This window comes from Zootoca vivipara, chromosome 6 (assembly GCF_965207765.1).
Source record: "Zootoca vivipara chromosome 6, rZooViv2.hap1.1, whole genome shotgun sequence".
In the NCBI taxonomy this organism is placed as follows: Eukaryota; Metazoa; Chordata; class Lepidosauria; order Squamata; family Lacertidae; genus Zootoca; species Zootoca vivipara.
The window spans coordinates 1,408,431-1,425,963 of record NC_142589.1 but is presented as its reverse complement, the minus strand read 5'-3'; the positions used below and the strand labels follow the sequence as shown (position 1 = coordinate 1,425,963).

Here is a 17,533-nt window from a genome sequence, read left to right as displayed (position 1 = left end):
CAGGCTGGCAATCCTCTCAGCAGACACAATTATGCAGCGATTCAAGATAATGAAGGTTACAAAAACTCCTTTTTGAGATAAGGGAATTCAAAGATAAGCCAGAAGAAAAAAATCATCACACCAGAGACAGAAGTTTTTTTTGGGGGGGGGGGTGGAGGAATGTCTCAAGTGAGGAACACTCATGGGCCCATGCACCGCATAATAGCCCTTAGATTAGATTCTTTTAACTATTTCTGAAACCTGGAAATAACTATAAATTGGATTTTCTATTGCCAATTAATCAGCACCCAGATGACAAATGGACTGCTGGGGAATCATAGAATCATAGAATCATAGAGTTGGAAGAGACCACAAGGGCCATCCAGTCCAACCCCCTGCCAAGCAGGAAACACCATCAAAGCATTCCTGACAGATGGCTGTCAAGCCTCTGCTTAAAGACCTCCAAAGAAGGAGACTCCACCACACTCCTTGGCAGCAAATTCCACTGCCAAACAGCTCTTACTGTCAGGAAGTTCTTCCTAATGTTTAGGTGGAAAGAGGGAATGAAAAAGCATTATTTAACAGGCTAAAAAAATTTAACCAAAAAGCTTATCTTAATCACTGGCAACTAAGAAAGAATACAACTGATAATATGGCTCTGAATCTGTTTAAAATCTTCACTTTATACTGCCCGTAAGTCTCCATCTTGTACATGCTGTGTTGGCTGCAAAAGCAAAACTGAACCTTGGTGGAATCGACGCACATATAAAAACCGTTCTGAAAATGCCTTTTTAAAAAGCGTTTTTAAAAATACATTGCATTTTCCATGTGGCTCACCATCACCATCTAGTGTCACATTGTGTATTGCATGTAAAAGTATTATTTGCAGCTGTATAGCTGAGTCCCTTATCTTTAAACAAGCGTTTAAAGAAGCAGACACAAGGTCCTTGAGGCAAAGGCAATGCTGAATGCCTCCTCCCTCAATGGTGTCCTGTGCCGTGGGCTGGAGGAACAGCAGACAGAACCAAGAGCTGAGATGCGCAGAACGTTAAAGGAGATGGGATCAAAGATACATCAAATGAAAGAATGCACAGGGCCTTTGGGGGAAGATGTGGGCCCAGATCTGCCGGACCATAAGATGACATCCATACAGCTGTCTGGAGGACTGAAACAGACAAAGTGGGGGTGAAGGGAATTGTGGACAGAGGCATTAAGAGGCAACCGGAGATGGCAGGGATGGAGCTGAGAGAGAAAAGGCCTTGGGTACGAATTAAAGGGAACACAGAAGAAAAAACCTCTAAGCTCCTGGGGAAAGTGGAGGATCAGAAGGATTTTCCTTTTCCCTTTCAACTAAGACGAAGCAGGGTCAACAGGAAATAGGACTGGAACATATGGAATTGGGTAGAAATTAATGAAGACACAACAAGTCAATAAGGAAGGACGACTACATTATTAAGATTAGTTGGAAAGACTATTGTGGACATGTAATGGTAATAGTAGCTGGAGAGCTCCTGTTGGACTTTTTTGACGGAAAAAGGTGAATTTCAGGTGCTTGGGATTGACGATTGAGAAAACAATGCCAAGCAGATTGGGAAATAGCTGGAAGTTATTAGAGCTAGATGTTATCCTGGAGTGCATATTTTGAATAATTATCATATTTGGCAAACAGAAAAGCGGAAGCCCTTCTTATTTTCTTATTTTCTTTTTCAAAATTTCTCTTATCTTCTTTATATATGAGCTCTCATTCTTCTTGTTGTTCTTGCTCTTTGGTTAATTCCATAAATTTGGTTAATTTATGCTTTGTTTTGAAGTTCCCTATCTTAGACTAATGAAGATAAATGCAGGAAGGCAATGGTTGGAAGATGGAGAGCTGTGTGTGAGGGGCAGAGCAGAGAGGATCTCCCAGGGTGGGAGGCTGGGGGGGGGAGAGGAGGGGGAAGCTCCCAGGCTCATTCTTCTCTGTGGGGAATAAACGTCAAGGCACAATGGTCATAAAGGGCCTTTTATTCTCTTTCTCTTCTTCTTTATTTTCTTCCTTTTCTTATTCTTGCTTCTTTCTTTATTTTCTTCTTTAGATTAGTCTGGCTTTTATTGTATTTTATGTTGAAAAAATGGATTATAAAAAGAAGACTGTGCATGCAGCTTGCAAGCTTCAGCCCAGCAGGAGCCCCCTGCAAAAATTTATGGACTCTTGGGGCCTTAGCCCTCCTCTGCTCTCCCAATTAACCTCCATCTCCAGGACTCAGTGGTGGGAGGGAGCACAAAGGGCTGAAGAGGAGGAGAGGGGAATGAGTCCGCATGCATACCTGCCTCATTCGTTAGACTTTGTGTTGTTTGTGTGAATGACATACTCTCAGCGACTGTGGTTAATGCTTAACCTAGACGAAGTGTGCATGCACACGGAAGCTCATACCAAAATAAAAACTTAGTTGGTCTTTAAGGTGCTACTGAAGGAATTTTTTTATTTTGCTTAACCTAGTGACATGGAAATCTCAGGAACTGGGATGCTCCTAGACCAGAAGCAAAAGTGGGGTAAGTGTCCACACCATAAGGAGCGACCACTCTTTCACCAACTTAGAGCACCATTGCCTTGATGCCTGTGAATGGTGCCTGGAGAACCAAGCCAGGTGCCTGATAAAGAGGTTTGGGGCCAAATGACATTTGACCTTCACAGCATAGACAGGTCTAACATTGCCGGGCTGTTTCAAATTTCACCCCAGCACATTAAAGGAAGGGAGGGTGCTTTAACCCTTGGTCATAATCCCGACCCAACCAGCCCTTGTACCTGAAATGGAAGCAAATGGGTTCCTTTCGCTGAGTGCAAATTGCAGGCACAGGACAATTAATGGGCATGGAGGGCACAAGGGTTGTATCAACTACTAATTCCACTTAGAGTAAAACTGTCCTACTCTGCTAGGGTCCTAATCTGAATCAGCACAATCTGAATCTGCCCTGGCAATTTTGGGAGTGGAGTGGGGGTGCCCTGCATTCATGGCCAAAAGGATGCAGTTAAGATCACATGTTGTTTGGTCCACAGTGCGGGGGTGGGGGTGGAGGAAGGAGGAGCCACTGAGAGCTGGTCAGTTACTGGGAAGGATGGGCTGTTTCTTTTCACCAACTTCAAGGAAAGCAGGGAGGGGTTTTTTTTTGGGGGGGGGGGATGGCTCAGATCTTTGTGCTTGCATTCCCTCCTGCTTAAACGCCTCCTCAGATCCTTGAAGGAGATGGGAAAGTGAGTTGGAAAGGCAAATGTGGAAAGAGGGGGAGAAGGGGGTTCAGGAGTGATGGTCAGCAGCAAGGGGAGTCCAGGAGCAAAAAGAGGGAGACAGGCAAAAGCCCAGGTTTCTTCCTGGGACAGTTCTCTAAGCCCTGGCACAGATGCCCTGGCGTGCCTCCCACCTGTAGACCAGTGTGCAGCAGAGCTCAGCAGCCATGTGGGTGACGGCTCTCTCATGCAGCCCCTTCCCCACGCCACCCTCTCCCCCACCATCCTCACAGCCACAGACACAATGAGTGGGCAGGTAAGCGAGCTGGCCCCCTGGGAAGCCAAGGGCAGCATGGGATGGAGGCATGTGAGGCCTGGTGGGTCCGCGTGGGGTGGAATGGGGCAGATGGGTTGAGCAGGCGAGCCAAGCCCACAACAGCAACACACAGTCCATACCCAGGAGAGTTATGTGAGCCGTGCCTGGAAAGCAAGAAAAAAGAAGAAGAGCAGGTTTGAACTGTGCGCTCCAGGTTGGTGGGCACAAACGCACAAGCACACGGTCACGGGCCAGGCACCCTCTGTGCCTCAGCTCAAAACCAAACATCTGCCAGGCCGCCTGTCCCAAAGTGGGCTGGTGTTTGGCATCATTCTGAGAGAGGCGGGAGGCAGATATCTTGGGGAAAGAAGCCCCTGTCCCTGATGGCAGCTAGGCAGGAGATCCATGCCTGCTATTCAGCTGTGAGCCCTGCATTGAAGGGGGGTGGACTAGATGGTCGCTAGGGTCCATTTCCAGCTCCACAGGTCTATGAACACTGAGCGCTCCTATGCAGCCTTGCCTCTGGCTTCTGAGATTCAGCAGGCACTTCCTCAAGCAATTTCAAGCACATCTTATTTATTTGATTCACAACATAAAATCTTGGCCTTCATATGGGCCAGAAACTTGTTTCAAAACAATAATCTAAGCCGAAGATTCTCAGGATTCTCACTGCCCTATTCTGTGCTTTTGATGTGCTCCCCTGGGATTGAGGCAAATGCAGAGACCTGCTGGTGGTGCCTCCTTTTGCAGGGGCTTGAAGTGCTCTAAGCTGTGCAGAAAGCAAGCCTTGCTGGTCATGTTCTCCAAGCTACTGGAAGCTGAATTCAAAAAGGAAGTGGAGGCACCATCACAAACTTATTTCCAAATAATCTGTGAAGGCTTGAAAAATGGAGGCTACTTATGCTAGGGGGGCAGATAGGGAAATGGATCAGGGCAGGGAGGAGAAGTGGCATCTAAAATCAAGCAGGGAGAGAAAGGTTGTGGAATGTTCCGTTTCAGTTCAGTCCATTGACTTTTACTCCTCTTTTCTACCAGAAAATACCCAGTGCAGCCATTAAACAGGAAAGGCTGGCACCTAGTGCAAGGACTTTCCCCGAGGGCAGGATTCAGGCTGTGCACACAACTTTCCCAAAGATTTCCGGGAGCTGTCCTTTGTTAAGGGGTGCTGTGAACTATAGCTCTGTGAGGGGAAAACTGCAGTTCCCAAGTTTCTTGGGGTGGGTGGAGAATGCGCTTTAAAGATATGGTTTGTGCACAGCCTCCATCCCCCTCGTGCCCATATCTCCCTCCCAGAGCAGCCCCAAGCACAGGGGAAGCCAGAGACGCACCTTCGTCTTCTGACACATCCAGGATCTCGTCCACCGTCTCTGGTAAACTCATGTGGTGCTTGTCACTGAATGACTGCAAGAGGCAACAGGTCAGGAGGGAGGGAGGGAGCACAGCTTCAGGGTTTTCTGCATGCATGGATCGTTTATGTGTGAGCATTCAAAATTATGCCCCCCCCCCATTGAAGTATTGCAGTCCAGGATTTGACTGCCTCTTTCTGTAGCGATAGCAGCAACACTGGGACAAGCGCCAGGTGACCCCAGCATTGCTCCCCCCACCCCACCCCACCCCCCAACCCCAGGTCAGGCTTGGCTGAGGGACTCACCAGGAAGCTGGACTCATCAGTGACAATTTTCAGCACATCGGTCACAGAAATGTAGCCCAGGCGCTTGGCAATGGCCAGAGGTGTGGCACCAGTCTGCAGAGAGAAGCGGACAGGTGGGAGAAAACCACTCAGCCAACAGCATACAAGCCTCAGGTCAGGCCTGTGTGTAAATATCTACAATTTTTTTTTTTGCACCAAAAAGCTGAATTTAGTGATTTGCAAAAAGTATGCACACTTGCATTCAAGTTGCATAATTTATCCTGGTTTAACTAGCCAATGGGGAAGGGCCAGGAGCTTTTCTGGGCAGTGAAACCCACACTCCAGCCACTGAAAATCTCAGTGCAGAGGGAACTGTAGCTCTGAAACAGGGATTAGGGAGCTCCTAAAAACTCTCTGCACCCTCAGCGAACTACAGCTCCCAGAATTCTTTGCAGGAGCAGGAGCAGGAGCCATGAATCATAGAATCATAGAGTTGGAAGAGACCACAAGGGCCATCCAGTCCAACCCCCTGCCAAGCAGGAAACACCATCAAAGCATTCTTGACATATGCCTGTCAAGCCTCTGCTTAAAGACCTCCCAAGAAGGAGACTCCACCACACTCCTTGGTAGCAAATTTCCAATTTGGTAGCAATTTCCAATTTTTAAAAGTTGTATCAATATATTTTAAATGTATGCTACAAATGTGACCAAGGATTCTTCCTGCCTCTAATAAATTTATTATTATTATTATTATTATTATTATTATTATTATTATTATCATCATCATCATCATTTATCCTATTTATCTGACATATTTTGCCGCAGCCAAACACATACCGGTATAAAGGCATAATTAAACATCAATCATTAAAAACTTCCCTCTCCAGGACTGCCTTCAGATGTCTTCTAAGAGTCATATTGTTGTTTATTTCCCTGAAGGGGGGCTGTTCCACAGGGAGGGTGCCACTACCAAGAAGGCCCTCTGCCTGGTTCCCTCTCAGTGAGGGAACTGCCAGAAGGCCCTCAGAGATACACCCTGGTGACTATCGTTGAATGATGAAGGTGGAGATGCTCCTTCGGGTATACAGGGCCAAGACCGTTTAGGTCTTAAAAGGTCCGCACTTTGAATTGTGCTCGGAAACATACTGGGAGCCAGTGAAGATACTTTGGGAGCCAGTGAAGATACTTTGGGACCAGTGTTCTGTGGTCTCTGCCGCCTCTGGCAAGACAGTACACAGAGAGACAGGGTCTCATCCGGTGTACCAGATGGAGCTGGTAGATGGCCTCTTTGTCAGGGAGAAGGCTAAACTTAACTGTTCTACCTTACACTATATAAGGTGTACCTTATACAGTACTAGTTTTCTGCATGCATGGATTGTTCATGTGTGAGCATTCAAAATTATGCCCCCCCTCCCCGTTGAAGTATTGCAGTCCAGGATTTGACTGCCTCTTTCTGCAGCAATCGCAGCAACACTGGGACAAGCGCCAGGTGACCCCAGCATGGCCAGACCAGCACCCATCCAGTTAAAGCACCATGAAGCCACCTCAACAGCCGTGGCTTCCCCCAAAGAATCCTGGGAACTATAGTTTGTGAAGGGTGCTGAGAGAGGCCCCTGTTCCCCTCACAGAACCTCAGTTCCCAGAGTGGTTTAACCCCCCCACCCCCCTTTGCAGGGGACTCAGAAAAGTGTAGCTCAGTGAAAGAAACAGGGGTCTCCTAAATTAACTCAGCACCCTTAACAAATGACAGCTCTCAGAATTCCTTGGCAGGAGGGAATCACAGAATCGTAGAGTTGGAAGGGTTCCCAAGGGCCATCCAGTCCAACCCCCTGCAAGGCAGGAATCCCAGCTCCATGGGACGCCAAGGACTCAGAGCATCCTCAGGCTCTGAATGGATGGCAGCCCCCCCCCCCCATCCATGCAGAGGACAACGCAGCAGCAGCCCCCAAGCCCAGGTCCTCCGTAGCCCACACTCACCGAGCTGATTTCGTTGGGCGAGGCGCCATGCTTGAGCAAGAGGGTCACAATGTCGGTGTGGCCTTGCTGGGCCGCTTGGTGGAGAGGAGTGAATCCCAGCTGGGAGGGAAAGAGAAAGAAAACTAAAGTCCACCCCAGGAACAGCTTGCCTTTCTCTCTCTCTCTCAAATAATTCTGGGCACTGAAGTTGGTTAAGGGCTGCTGGGAACTAGCTCTGTGAGGGCCCAGAATTCATTGGGGGAAAGAAAGGGCTTTAAAGGCACAGTGTAAACACACCTTTACAAGGACCAATGATGGCAGGAACCTAGAAAACTGTGGGCAACTATGTCAGGCCATTGGTTCAGCAAGGCTCAGTATTGTCTGCACTGACTGGCAGAGGTTCCCCGGGGATCCAGGCAGGAGTCCCCCCAGCCACCCCTGGCGATGCCAGGTGGAGATTGAACTTGCTGGGACCTTCTGTGTGTGGGCAGAGCAGATGCTCGACCAGTGGGCTGCAGTCCCTCCTTCCCCCCAAAGGGTGGCAAGCTTTGGAGTTCTCCAGAACTCTTCATCAGGGGAGATGTTTCACAAAGCAAGAAGTGAGGGGGGGGGGGTTTCAAGGAAAACAAATAAGTAAGGGGGGGCGGCAAAATTAGGCATGATATTGTACCCATGAAGTCAGCTTGTAGATGCAGGTTGAAAATGGAGATTGATGGCTGAATCCTAACTGTGGATTTTCATCTTAGGAACAAATGTGGCCAACTTTACTTTTTACTTAACCGATGTGAGTGATGGTTTCATTTTGTGTTTGTTTCAGGAATGTCAAACTCAAATGAACCAGGATGGGGACAAATGCCTCATCCCAAGGTAGTCAATATAATCAAGAGGCTGGAGCACTTTCTTCACCCCAAAAGATAAAGGGTTTGGGGTGCCACTATTCAGAAAGCAGGCGACCAAGCAGGGGGAAGGGAGGCAGACATGCTTCTCTCCTAACACCCAGGACACCAACAAAATATGACTGGCAGTAGGTGAAAGAAAAGTGCTTCACACTACAACAGAGAGTTAGGTTTTTTGAATTCGCTGCCACCAATTTGTGGTGATGGTCACTGGCTTAGAAGGCTTTCAAAGAAGGACTGGACAAATTTATAGAGAAGAAGATCAGCTGAACCCTAACAAATAGATGGAACCTTCAATGCACACAGGCAGGGATACTGCCTATTTGGAGTTTGTTCAATTTCTACTTTTCCGCAGTCTTATGTTCAGTTATCCAAATATCCAAATCACCTTTCAATTATTATTTTTTAAGTCAATAAGGCTTGTTAACATTTTAGTGGGGAACTTCCCTAATATACAGGGTCTTTTGTATACAATTTTACCTTCAGCCAGACATCTTGGAGAGTGAAGTCAAATGGGCCTTAGAAAGCACTGCTAATAACAAGTCCAGTGGAAGTGATGATATTCCAGCTGAACTATGTAAAATTTTAAAATATGATGCTGTTAAGGTGCTACACTCAATATGCCAGCAAATATGGAAAGCTCAGCAGTGGCCAGAGGATTGGAGAAGATCAGTCTACATCCCAAACCAAAAGAAGGGCAGTGCCAAAGAATGCTCCAACTATCGCACAATTGCGCTCATTTCACACGCTAGCAAGGTTATGCTTAAAATTCTACAAGGCAGGCTTAAGCAGTATGTGGACCGAGAACTCCCAGAAGTGCAAGCCGGATTTCGAAGGGGCAGAGGAACCAGAGACCAAATTGCAAACATGCGCTGGATTATGGAGAAAGCTAGAGAGTTCCAGAAAAACATCTACTTCTGCTTCATTGACTACACAAAAGCATTTGACTGTGTCGACCACAGCAAACCATGGTAAGTTCTTAAAGAAATGGGAGTGCCTGATCACCTCATTTGTCTTCTGAGAAATCTCTATGTGGGACAAGAAGCTACAGTTAGAACTGGATATGGAACAACTGATTGGTTCAACATTGGGAAAGGAGTACGACAAGGCTGTATATTGTCTCCCTGCTTATTTAACTTATATGCAGAATTCATCATGCGAAAGGCTGGACTGGATGAATCCCAAGCTGGAATTAAGATTGCCGGAAGAAATATCAACAACCTCAGGTATGCAGATGACACAACCTTGATGGCAGAAAGTGAGGAGGGATTAAAGAACCTTTTAATGAGGGTGAAAGAGGAGAGCGCAAAATATGGTCTGAAGCTCAACATCAAAAAAACCAAGATCATGGCCACTGGTCCCATCACCTCCTGGCAAATAGAAGGGGAAGAAATGGAGGCAGTGAGAGATTTTACTTTCTTGGGTTCCATGATCACTGCAGATGGTGACAGCAGTCCCGAAATTAAAAGACACCTGCTTCTTGGGAGAAAAGCAATGACAAACCTAGACAGCATCTTAAAAAGCAGAGACATCACCTTGCTGACAAAGGTCCGTATAGTTCAAGCTATGGTTTTCCCAGTAGTGATGTATGGAAGTGAGAGCTGGACCATAATGAAGGCTGATCGCCGAAGAATTGATGCTTTTGAATTATGGTGCTGGAGGAGACTCTTGAGAGTCCCATGGACTGCAAGAAGATCAAACCTATCCATTCTGAAGGAAATCAGCCCTGAGTGCTCACTGGAAGGACAGATCGTGAAGCTGAGGCTCCAATACTTTGGCCACCTCATGAGAAGAGAAGACTCCCTGGAAAAGACCCTGATGTTGGGAAAGATTGAGGGCACAATGAGAAGGGGACGACAGAGGACGAGATGGTTGGACAGTGTTCTCGAAGCTACGAACATGAGTTTGACCAAACTGCGGGAGGCAGTTCAAGACAGGAGTGCCTGGCATGCTCTGGTCCATGGGGTCACGAAGAGTCGGACACGACTAAACTACAAAAACAACAACTGAAGTTTTGGATAACGAGTGTTTCGAGAGCAAGACCTGTGTGTAATTCATGTCAAGCATGCACAGGTCACCTTACCCCATGGATGCCTTCTTGACCGCTTTGATATACAGAACTGGCACTGTTACAGGCACCACATAATATATGTTCCACATTTGTAAGAAATCAATATTTAACTGTGGTAGCAACTACACTTTGGAACTCCCTGCCTATTGACAGCAGGCAGGCAGGCACCTTCACTGCACTCCTTTTGGCACCTGCTAACAGGGGCCGTCTCTGGGCCTGGGCGCCTGGCCACCAGGGGTGCAGAAGGGGCGCCGATCTGCTTCATGATTCTGCTTCATGGGCTGGTGTCTCCTCCTCTTCTTGCCCATGAAGCAGAATCAGCAAGACTCCTGCCTAGAGCGGCATCATGCGCCTACTGCCGCTCTAGGCAGGAGTCTCGCTGATTCTGCTTCATGGGTAAGAAGAGGAGGAGAGGAAGTTCAATGGCCACAGCCTACTGCCGCCATGGGGGGGGGGGGCGCCGGATATGCTTAAGATGGCCCTGCCTGCTAAAAACATTTTTATTTAGACAAGCCTTTGAATCCCTGCGACAGGGTGAGCTCCCGTTGCTTGGTCCCAGCTCCTGCCAACCTAGCAGTTTGAAAGCATGTCAAAGTGCAAGTACCGGTAGATAAATAGGCGGGAAGGCAAACGGCATTTCCGTGTGCTGCTCTGGTTCACCAGAAGCGGCTTTGTCATGCTGGCCACATGACCTGGAAGCTGTCTGTGGACAAATGCCGGCTCCCTCAGTCTATAGAGCGAGATGAGCACCGTAACCCCAGAGTCGTCCGTGACTGGACCTAATGGTCAGGGGTACCTTTACCTTTACCAGATGTGTAGAATGTGTTTTAATCTGTTTTTAGTCTATCACTGATTTCATATGCCACTTTGTGAGGTTTGTTTGTTTTACAATCAAAATGGTGTACAATTTTTTTAAAATAAATAAATGAAATGAATTTGTCTTGCTTGTCAGCCATCCTTGGGACATTTAATGATGAGTGACCATACAACAAATAATAACAGAATTCTTAACAAATAAACCAAACAGAGCAGAAATAAAAATAAGAAAGACAAACAAGTGATCATAGCAGCCTTTCTCAAACTTGGGTTCCCAGATATTGTTTGACTACCACTCCCATCATCCATAACCAGCAGGAGCAGCACTCAGGGATGACGCTTGAGAAAGGATGCATTTGAGAGTCTTTCCATACCTTGGTCTTTGAATTGACATCCGCTTGGTGCTGCAGCAGAAACTTCACCAGTTTGATGTTCCCGTAGTGAGAAGCCACGTGCAGCGGAGTATAGCCCATCTGTGAGGCACATATAAAAAGAGGGCAGACTTTCAGGTCAAGGCTTGGTGGTGGGGTGACAATGGTTAGAGGGAGAAGAGGGAGCAGACTGGGAAGAGGAGGGGTCGGAAGTGGAAGAGGTACAGAGCTTAGTGGGCAGGGAGAGTCTGTGGTAGAGAGAAGTCCAGAATCAGGGGCAGAAGCTGAAGTGGGAGGGAGGGAGGGAGGAGCTCCAGAGGCAGAGAGGAGTCCAGCTGGTGAGGATTAACAAGTAGCTCCCCCTCCTGCTGCAACAAGCTTCCCTCCCTGCTGATCTCCCAGAACCAGGAGAGGCATGAAGAGGGCAGAGGAGAAATTGGCATCACACAGGCACAGTCTCAGATTGCTTGGGGAAAACCCTGCGGAGGAGGAAACTGAGGCAGCTGTGGGAAGGTGAGGAGCTTCAGTCTCCACAACTGTTTCATGAGGGCAAGACTGACCAAGGATGTGCTGCTGTGCTCTTTAGGCCTGACACTCCTGTGTAGATCCTGTTTTTTCCTTATAAAGAGTTAATTCCACTTGCTTCGTGTGGCTGGCTGTTGGCTTGCCCCTGTCACTCTGTCACCAGCAACCCTGGCTGGCTAAGGTCCTGTAGGCATGTGCTGTAGGAGCTTTCCCTGGCTTTGCGCTCTCTGGGTGTGGTTGGACTACTGTTCTCATCAGCCACAGGCAGCATGATGATGAGAGCTGTAATCCAGCAACATCTGGGAAGCACCCTGGAAAGCTGTGCTATGGTGTTCTGGTGGTGGTCCCTGTTATGTATTAAGGTAACTGCAGTACTCCTTCTGGCCACCGTGGCTGCCGTTCTCACTCAGGTCCACAACATGCAAATGAAGGATTGAGAGTGCTGTTCACGGATTGGGTAGCTAGGAGAAGTTTGTTACTGTTGCAAGTTACTGAATACTATATAAGCCAGTTGGCTAAGCTACCGGTACTGTTCAGTCTGGACTCAGAGCTAGAATAAAGAGCTGGTTGTTTTGAGAGCTGTGTCTTCATCCTTCTTACCCACTATTCTACAGTCCCTTCCACTTCCCAAGCACAGGAGATACCTGGAGCCTATTAATGGCACAGCTGTAAGGGGCTGTAAGGGGGTGGGCTTACAGGGAGCAGCCACCCCCCATCAAATCCAGCTCCTCAAACGGCTTGGACAGCAGCGGAAGGAAAGGAGGAAGGAAGGAGGAAGTGAGAGGAGCGGGCCCCGTGGGGCTCAGGCAGCATCCAAGAGCCCTACCTGCAGCCTGTGATATCAGCAAGGAAGGAGGGGCCAGCAGAAAGTTCCAGCGGGGAAACATCAGAGGGGCATCCTTTCAAATTCACTCCACAATCAACGGCTCGCAAACACAGGGGGAGGAGATTTGGGGTCCCCAAACTACTCTGCTGGGGGAGGAGCCGAAAAGTGCCATTGGGAGAATCTGATAGCACTGAGTAGACATGTTTTCATGAAGCTCTTGCATTGTAAATAGCTTTCGCAATAAAAGCACTAAAGACAAGGTGGTTTGGTGTGTCGTTGATCGAGGGTAGCCAGCAACTGCCCTGACAACAGCCTTCCCCGACTTGGTGCCCTCCAGATGTTCTGGACCACAATGACCACCAGTGCCAGCCAGACAAGCAAAGGACACTCTCGACTCTGGGCCTATCTGTCTGATGGAGGATGCCATGGCATTTGAGGGGACTCACCCGCGTTGTTGCATCCACTCGAACTCCGGCCCGGAGGAGGACATCTGCTACATGGACATGCCCCTCCTGAGCCACCAGGTGGAGGGGGGTGAGGCCGCTCTGGAAGACAAGCAAGAGCCAGGTTACCCACAGAGGGTCCCGTGGGGAGGTGGGCAGACACCGGGAACCACTGCTAGGGCACTCCCGGCTTTCTAGGCAGAGGGCCTTCTCAATAGTGGCACCCGCCCTGTGGAATGCCCTCCCATCAAATGTCAAGTAAATAAACAACTGTGGGATGCAAAGGGTTAAGTGCAGTCAAGGCACAACAATACCTAGTCCACTTGGAGGACTGAGGAGGAACACATGACTAAGGCTAGTTTCCTGTTCCTCCACATGCTAATTAGATGGGAAAGGCGGTAGATAAATTCTGAAGGAAGCAGCCATTTCCCTCTCTTACTCTCTTGGACTCTTACACTCTTGGACTCTTGGATTGCAGTCTCTCTCTCTCAAGAGAGAGGGATTCGAACCGCTGACCTTCTGTCAGCAAGCCCTAGGCTCAGTGGTTTAACCCACAGCGCCACCTGGGTCCCTAATAAATAAAAATATATAAAAGATAAGAGAGAATACACAATAGAACTGCAAGTACTTGGCAATTTCTGTGCAATTTTACCCACTCTTTACTTACCAAGCAAAACTAAATTATATTAATTTAACCAAAATACGGTATCTTTTGAATTCCCAAGCCATGCTACAATGTTTTACCACCCCTCATTTTTGAAATTGAAAGTTGGAAAATTCTGCATGCCCTACTGGCCCATGCAGAGAGGGGGAGCCAACAGCCCCTTCTGGGGATGTCCATTTTGGGTTCACAGGAGCCCTTATTTGCCTGCTTAAGTCCTTTCTCAGGGCCCTACTAGTGGTTCCCTCAGGGTCCCCAAGCTGGGAATTGGGGTCCCCAAGCTGAGCTCTAAAGCAGGGGTCAGCAAACTTTTTCAGCAGGGGGCCAGCCCACTGTCCCTCAGACCTTGTGGGGGGCCGGACTATATGGGTGGGTGGGTGGGTGTGGGTGTGAATGAATTCCTATGCCCCACAAATAACCCAGAGGTGCATTTTAAATAAAAGGACACATTCTACTCGTGTAAAAACACGCTGATTCCTGGACCATCCATGGGCCGGATTTAGAAGGCGACTGGGCCAGATCTGGCCTCCAGGCCTTAGGTTGCCTACCCATGCTCTAGTATTCCCACAAAAAGAGGCAACACACTGGTGCCGCCTAGTGGTCACTGGTAGAAATAGAAACCTAACAGCTGCTTGGCAAGTTTAGGGGGGGAGAGATTCATCCTGGTGCCGTCTTTGGGGGTGGCACCACATGGCAGCCCTGCTGGAGCAGAGAAGATTCTCTCAAGAAGAGCAGGATGGCAAACAGGGAAAGTCTGCAGCTCAGCAGGGAGCATCTGGTCACATGCAGAAGGTCCAGGTTCAGTTCCAGCACCTCTGGCTTGGGCTGGGAAACACTTTGAAACCCTAGAACATCACTCCTGCTCAGTCAGCTGGTACTGAGCTCAGTGGAATCCTGGGGTGGCTGGTTAAAGAGCAGGTCCTATGTCCATCCCCTCCTGTGGTTTGCCCCTTCCCCAGCACCTCTCCGATAAACTGCTCTCAAACATGGGAGCTCTATTTAGTTTCCATGGCTGAAAGCCACTGGCAGAAATAGCCTCCATGAAGAAGATGAAATAAAACAGCTTCTTGGCTTATTCTGGCAGGGACTGACTCCCTCTTCTCTCCTTGCCTTGTCACCAGGGTGGGGAGTCAGCCCAGGTCCCCTTCCCCAGGGGGAATCACCCCAGAGTCACACGGCCAGAAGTGAACTAGAGGCAGAGGCCGCAGTGGGTGCAGCAATTGGTACAGTAATGGGTGGCTTCAAAAGAGGTTTGGACAAAGTCATGAACTGCTAGTCAGGATGGCTATATCCTGTGTGCATGGCTAGAGGCAGGGATGCTTCTGAATACACAGGAGGGGAGAGCGCTCGCTCGGGGGCTCAGGTGCTGCTCCCTAGTTTGCCCCAGATATATGGGTGGTCCCTGTGAGAACAGGATGCTGGGCTAGAGGGGCCGGGGGGGGCAGCACCTGCAGGGCTCTTCCGAGATTCTGAGGTGCCTTTGCACATTAGGGTACATGCCAAGAATGCAAAAGCCAGAGGTTTCTATACACATGTGTGAACAAACACACACACACACACACACACACACACACACACCTCTCCATCCTATCAAGCAACAGTCACAATCCTGGTTCAAATACCCATTGGGCTGAGTTGTGTAGAAGGAACAACTTCTGCTCATACAACAGACCTCCCCCATCCTTTCCAAGGCACCCTGCACCCCAGTCTGCTTCAGGTGGTGGTGGTGGGGACACACAGGGTGATGGGAAGCTCCATTGCAAATAGCTGAGAAAGGTGTGGGGAAGGGTCTGGGGAGAGCCCCCCCAAGAGCCAGACAGAGGGGCCCAGGTGGTGCCATTTGCTGAGGTTCCCCACTCCTGCCTTATCCGGGTTGTGTTCTTCTACCCCCCTTTGGAAAGCAGACTTTGTCCTCACAGGAGGCGTTTGCTCCACTCACCTTGCTGCCAAAGTTGCCATTGGCCTGCTTGGAGAGGAGAAGGGCCGCCATATCCGAGTGGCCTTCCTGGGCTGCCAGGTGCAGCGGGGTCACAGCTTGTGTGGATTCGGCGTTGGCGGAGGCGCCATACTGCAGCAGGCTGCTGGCCACCTCCATTTGGTTCTGCCTGGCAGCGATGTGCAGGGGGGTGTATCCGTTCTGCAGAGGAGAGAGGCAAGTCAAGCCCATGCCCCAGAGTCTGATCTGCCTGAGTCAACGGCGGCTCCTGCCAACCCCTTGACTCCCACCTGAGGCTGCTCCATGCAGGCAGGAGAAAGGGGCAGCTGTGCTCAGGTTTCCTCTGCCCTGCCCTCCCCTCCATGGCACTGCCCTTCAAATCTTTAAATCCTAGCCAGAAGTGTGGCATGGAAGCGAAACCTGCCCCTTACCCAGGCCACACTGTGCGGGGACGCTCCTTTGGGCAGCAGCACTTTGACAATGTCCAAGTTGTTGTGGTGAACAGCGACGTGCAGGGGGGTGAGGCCGTTCTGCAGAGAGAGGAGCAGGGGGCATTTGAGCATTTTATTTTAGACAAGGATTTCCGACTTGATTTTGTAGCAGGTGAGCATCCTGATCTATACATTGAATGGATGTTCAAAGAGGGCGTGAAAGTATATTGGTAGGGGAATCTGCTTACTGTACATGTCAGGGGTGTTTGTGAGGAGGGAAACTCAGACTTGGACCCGTTTGAGAGGAAGAAGACACTGAATTCTTCCTGCTGATTTTGGCATCCACATCAGTTTCCTTAGATGTCTCCCACTTTTCTTTCTTGTTGGAATTGTCTGCATTTGGGCCTTCAATATTTCTCCTTTTAGAAACTCCCATCCTTCTTGGACTCCCTTCTCTATGAGTATTTCTGACCCTGGGATCTCACCCAGCAGCTCCTTAAGATTTTGAAATTGGCCTTCTTAAAGTCCAGAGTGCAGGTCTGGCTACACTCAGCTTTCCCTTGCCTCTGTATTATGAAACCCAGGAGGACAGGATCACTACCTCCCAAGTATTTCCCCTTTGTGGATCATTGGGGGGGGGCTCATTGCAGTTGCTGATTCTGGACCACCAACTGAAGCACCCAAAGACTCTTATGTCCCCATGCCATAAGACACATGTGACCATCGGCAGGTCTGACTTCCTCAGGGCCACTGCATCTCCCGCCAAGGCCCCCGACATACATACCTTCCCTGCTGTGTTGGGCTGGCCCTCGTGCTCCAGCAGCACCTTGGCGACATCCACTTTCCCATATTTGGAAGCAACGTGCAGAGGGGTAAATCCTTTCTGGGGAGAAACAGGGAGCATCAGAGAGGAAGAAAACAGGTCAAGCAGGGTCAGGGGGAGTGGGGTCATGAAGGGGGGAGGCAACCCAGGCAGTGGTCCAGGTTTCTCTGCTCACTCCTATCCCAACACCCAAGACCCATAGCACTCACAGGAGAGAGAGAGAGAGAGAGAGAGAGAGAGAGAGAGAGAGAGAGAGAGAGAGAGAGAGAGAGAGAGAGAGAGAGAGAGAGAGAGAGAGATCTAAAGCAGAAACAAGTGTTAACACAGAATTAACACACAGTATAGCTTGGTCAAGACTGCAGGGGAGCATGTCATATCTCCTGCCTCAGGTCCCCCAGTTTTGGCCAAAGGCTGATGCACCAGCCACCCCACAAGAGGCACCCTGCCCTACTCCACTGTCCTGGCCTGGGGATGAGGCTCTTCCATCCCCCTCAGAGTAGGAAAAGGCACCCCCCTGCAGCTTCTTTTGCTCCACAACCCCAGAGCAACTTGTGGCAGCAGGACAGGCCCTTTAAATATTGCACACAGCGCCTCATGGGGGCAGAGTCACTGCCAAGTCAAGCCTCTGCCAGCCTTCCTAAGGCTTCA

The 17,533-nt window shown here is 49.2% G+C and overlaps 1 protein-coding gene across 5 annotated transcripts in view; it reads right to left on the bottom strand.

Annotated features, from left to right (window-relative positions):
- ANK1 (ankyrin 1) overlaps positions 1-17,533 on the bottom strand; it is a 181,017-nt gene that overhangs the window by 44,930 nt on the left and 118,554 nt on the right. For 3 of the 5 annotated variants that reach the window (XM_088671398.1, XM_088671400.1, XM_088671404.1), the window contains exons 15-23: positions 16,847-16,945; positions 16,063-16,161; positions 15,635-15,832; positions 13,038-13,136; positions 11,244-11,342; positions 7,108-7,206; positions 5,152-5,244; positions 4,829-4,901; positions 3,641-3,664 (exon numbers count right to left, since the gene is read on the bottom strand). In XM_088671398.1, the coding sequence (XP_088527524.1) occupies positions 3,641-3,664; positions 4,829-4,901; positions 5,152-5,244; positions 7,108-7,206; positions 11,244-11,342; positions 13,038-13,136; positions 15,635-15,832; positions 16,063-16,161; positions 16,847-16,945 (883 nt within the window). The remainder of the gene's footprint in view (positions 1-3,640; positions 3,665-4,828; positions 4,902-5,151; positions 5,245-7,107; positions 7,207-11,243; positions 11,343-13,037; positions 13,137-15,634; positions 15,833-16,062; positions 16,162-16,846; positions 16,946-17,533) is intronic. The other 2 variants (XM_088671399.1, XM_088671401.1) reach the window with 1 other exon arrangement.